Source organism: Branchiostoma belcheri, unplaced genomic scaffold (genome assembly GCF_001625305.1).
Source record: "Branchiostoma belcheri isolate BF01 breed outbred unplaced genomic scaffold, Haploidv18h27 scaffold68, whole genome shotgun sequence".
In the NCBI taxonomy this organism is placed as follows: Eukaryota; Metazoa; Chordata; class Leptocardii; order Amphioxiformes; family Branchiostomatidae; genus Branchiostoma; species Branchiostoma belcheri.
This window is the reverse complement of record NW_017804331.1, coordinates 1,704,164-1,708,659: the sequence shown is the minus strand read 5'-3', so window position 1 is coordinate 1,708,659 and position 4,496 is coordinate 1,704,164. Positions and strand designations below refer to the sequence as shown.

At 40.8% G+C, this 4,496-nt stretch overlaps 1 protein-coding gene across 1 annotated transcript in view; it reads left to right on the top strand.

Annotated features, from left to right (window-relative positions):
- Positions 1 to 4,496, top strand: part of LOC109484060 (xanthine dehydrogenase/oxidase-like) — a 41,464-nt gene that overhangs the window by 22,003 nt on the left and 14,965 nt on the right. The window contains exons 18-21 of the mRNA XM_019787257.1: positions 453 to 579; positions 1,893 to 2,015; positions 2,452 to 2,538; positions 3,837 to 3,971. Of these exons, the coding sequence (XP_019642816.1) occupies positions 453 to 579; positions 1,893 to 2,015; positions 2,452 to 2,538; positions 3,837 to 3,971 (472 nt within the window). The remainder of the gene's footprint in view (positions 1 to 452; positions 580 to 1,892; positions 2,016 to 2,451; positions 2,539 to 3,836; positions 3,972 to 4,496) is intronic.

The window sequence follows — 4,496 nt, the reverse complement described above, 5'->3', positions numbered from 1 at the left end:
GGAAGATCTTGTAGACCTTTCGTTTCCATCTTAAGATTTTCTGAAAGATCTTGAGATTGTCTCATAAGATCTCAAGATTTCGTCTAAAATATTGAGATCTTTGGAATAAATCCTGAGATTTTTCCATTTTTAACGAAGCGTGAAGACCCCCGCTGGGGGTCATTATGATCCGCTATGTAACAGAGATGTTTTTGACAAAATATTGGATATGTACCTCTAAGCTGTAAACAGCCAGAGAGATTAGTCCAAAGTGCTCTGCTCATTCCAATAATAATCTGCTCGCTGTTATGTATATTTATTGATTTTAAAACGAATTTGATTGATTGTCTATTTTAACTCCTTAGCGTTTTTAATCTATTTAATTGTAAATGCCTGTCAATTCAGACTTATTGTCTGCAAGAAGGTGTGTGAATAAAGTTTCAAAGTTTAAATCCTACCCCCCCCCTCCCCAGCTCCATTGACCCGAGTGCGGCCCTACAGATGCCAGGTGTGGAGATGTTTGTTGGTGCTGAGGACGTTCCCGGATCCAACATCACCGGCCCCGCGGTCATGGACGAAGAGGTGTTCGCATCTGAGAAGGTAACTGTCACCCCTTTGTCGTTTGTCAACAACTGTAAAATATTTGATGTGGTTTTCAACTTTATTTTGCAGACAGGACGTTTTGTTTGATTTAGTTGATTGATTTTGATTTTTACACCAGCTCATTATGTACCTTTGTCATTTGTTCTTCTTATTATTATTACTTTGTTTTATTGTTTCCTTTTATGTGTGAGGAGAGGGCTGAGATAAGTTATATAACTTTTTGCCCAATCCTCGAAAAATAAATGTGATAAAAAAGTAATAAAAAAAAATAAATAAATAAGTAAAATTTAAAAATTTTTTTTAATTTTTAAAAAACTGTCACAAGGCAGTGGGGAAAAGGCATTTTTAGGTTTTACCTTCACAGAAAGAAAACATAATTATATTGTTTTTTCTCAGTTTCTTCTTCCGTTCCAAACAAATGAAGTCAATGACCTGGACCAGACGTCTTTTTTTAATTTTTTTAAATTTATTTATTTTTTTTCACTGTTTATTCAAATCATGGAGACAAGTACAAGTACATATACATACACAACTACTTTTAACACAAACTTTTACAGCCATATCCCCAAAATACACGGACCAATCACAAAGACAGACACTAAAAAATGATGTCTAAATCACTTTGACACAACAGGTCTTAAGACTGCCATAGACCTGGACCAGATGTCTGTCACCATGGTAACTTCTGCTGTAGCAACACCCTGTGTAGTGTAGACATTATGTAGCAAAGCAGAACAGAGTTGGAGAGCTTGTTCACCATGCATATGAATGAATTAGGCTTTAAAAAAGGATAAACAGTGCAGTAGAGCACGTCGGCAGAACGTACTGCACCTGCGCGAAACCCGTAATGTATTGTACATAGCAGTTTGGCAGAATGTCTCATATAAGGTCGTATTCGCTCATATAAGGTTAACTTAGCATTTCGACAGTAGTTTCCAAAGGTTGTGTCGGAAAGAATATCCTCTGCAACAGGAAAAATTCTGATGCAACGTTGACCAAAAACCCAACGAAAAACGCGAAAATACGGGGTTCTGCGCAGACGCAGTACGTTCTGCCGACGTGCTGTGCAGTAGTTGGTTGTGCTAGACCAGGTGAAGGTAAACATTATGCATTGCTTTGCAAAATGTTACCTCTCTAGTGTTATGTATGTCATCATTCTTTTCTTTATTACTGCTGAGCCCACAATACAGATTGTTAGAAACAATAGGTGCAGACAAAGGGTAGAAATGGTGGATGAAAATAATGTGCAAGCAACAGGACAAATGGATTTAGTGAACCTTGAACTTATGATTTGTTGTTTTTCCATGTAGGTGACCTGTGTTGGGCAGGTGGTAGGTGCCGTGCTGGCAGACACACAGGCACATGCGCAACGGGCAGCTAAATCAGTGGCCGTGCAGTATGAGGACCTGGAACCCAAAATCATCACCATTGAGGTCAGTAAGGTCAAACGTAGGGTGTACCTAGGGCATGTGCAAGAAGAGTGGTTTGATTTAATCCAACAAGATGTGAAACTCGAAAGTTGTAGCTCTTAGCCCCTCTAGTTCTTTTGGCTATTGGTCAAATACAGAACAATGTTGCGTAGCATTAGTATTAAAGGTACAGAAAAACAGAACAGCATAATTAGCCATAAGCATGACTGATTGGACAGTACTTGGGTAGATTATGACATTAGGACAACCATTTGATACTGTTAGGTTGATATGTGGTGTGGTGCTCTGAGTTATCTCTGTGTTCATGTCTGCATACAAATTCTGTTAATCACTGACGAAAGGAAGTTGATGCTACCTGAAATGTCTGACAGTTTGTAAGATCTTAATCCAGTTCATTGAGTTAAACAGTTTTCTTGTGCACATCTGCCTTTGTTTCCAGGATGCAATTCTGCACCAGTCGTTCTTCCATCCCATCAACAAGATAGAGAAGGGCAATCTGCAGGAGGCTTTTGAGAAGGCTGACCAGGTAACAGAGCAACTGTTTGGCTGAAGGAATTCAGCAATTTGACCTAAAATCATCATGACATTGTAGACCTTCAATAACCTAACAGTTTATGGAAGTGCTGTCATCTGCAGGCCCCATCTTTTATTCAAATTATTTGATTTATTGAAATTGCAACAGTGCAATACACATGGGGCACAGGCAGCTGTTGCTGGTGTTGTGTCCCGCACATACAAACGAATACAGGACAGACAATACTCATGTTCACTTGAGTTAATTGTGGAAAGTTGTGTTAAGTGCCTTTCCCAAGGGCGTGAGATAGGTCGCATTTCAGGACTCGAACCCGGGACATCTTGGTTCCAAGTTGAGCACTCTGCCATTACGCCCCATACAACCCCACAACAAATTAAGCAACAGCTAAATGTCCATAGGCAAATGGCCTTCCTTTATACAACATTTTCTTTTCCAAACAAATAAGGTCAATGTCCTGAACAAGACAGCTGTCACTATGGTAACTGGTGCTGTAGCAGACACTTTGTGGTGTTGGGTTACATTAAGTAGCAAGTGGCAAGACAAAGCTGGAGGGGCTGGTCACCATATATATAATATGTATTTCAGTTAGAAAAAACAGAGCAGAAGTTTATTGGGGTAGACCATGTGAAGGGAAATGTTATGCCTTTGCTTTGCAAACGTTACCTTCCTATTTTTTTACCTTCTACATCAGATAATTGGGGGCGAGCTGAGGATCAGAGGCAAATGTTTCCTCTCTATTTTGCACTCAGAGGGAGCATATTGGATGGAGAAAAAACTGGAAGCTCATTTGGTCTCCCTTGTATATGTTTTGTTATGTAGGATGGCTGCATCCAATTTGGATGCATTTATGAGCACTATGTCCATGTCCTTTGGAGTAGGCACTCTACTGTTCCATCAACAAACTTTAGGTATTTTTGGCGACGTCTCAGGGAGGAGCCTAATGGTACAGTATTGTGTGCAGTTTGCAAGAATTCTAGGAATGGTACAGGCATTTTGTCCACAGGCATGCGGAATGTCCACAGGCATTTCTCTGACCCACATCTATGCCCACATTCCTGGAACCCTGAAGACCTGTCTGCCCCAGATGGCCCTACTTTCTGTGACCCCGGGGCTCATTCACTATACACTCAGGGGAGGAGTGTACTGTATCTGTCTAGACTTAACAGGTACCAAGTCTGCCTCAACATCATGAAATGATGACAGTGCCATGCAAACAATAACCCTAACAGCAACCTCCGTCGCCATGGCAATGTATGTTTTCATTGCCAGTCTTGTTTCTTTTGTATCAGATCATTGAGGGGGAGTTGAGGATCGGAGGCCAGGAGCACTTCTACCTGGAGACATGCGCCGCGATCGTGGTTCCTCATGGGGAGGACGGGGAGATGGAGATATACTGTTCCACACAGAACCCCGCTAAGACACAGGTTACAGGAACTTTTCATCTCATCAGACTGTGAAACGATAGGTTTTTTTTTATATTCCAACATTTTCATGACTAGACATGGTGACGGCTCACTCAAGTTATACCAACTTGTTTTATACGGCCACCAATACAGAGGACAAATACAGGACAGGACAATACTCATTTTCACTTGCGTTAAGCGAGGAAAGTCGTGTAAAGTGCACAAGAGCGGTAGCATGTCAGGACTAAAACTTGGGACCACTTGGTTCTGAGTCAAGCACTTTGGGATAGGTTGGGAGATCGGCTTGGCATCTTACCTTAGGCCATGTTGATTTGATTATATGGATGACATCCTCCGGGAGCCCCAAAACTGATGCGCGCGTGCGAATAAAAAAAAGTTTTGACAAAAAAAAAAAGTTCTTTTACATTATGAAATCTACGTGGTCATGAGGGTTGAGCAAATGGCACAGAATATGGTTTGGCGAATTATCTAGTCTTCAAGTTCATTTCTTTACAATTTCGTCTTTTTTCGTTTGTATTTTGGCTA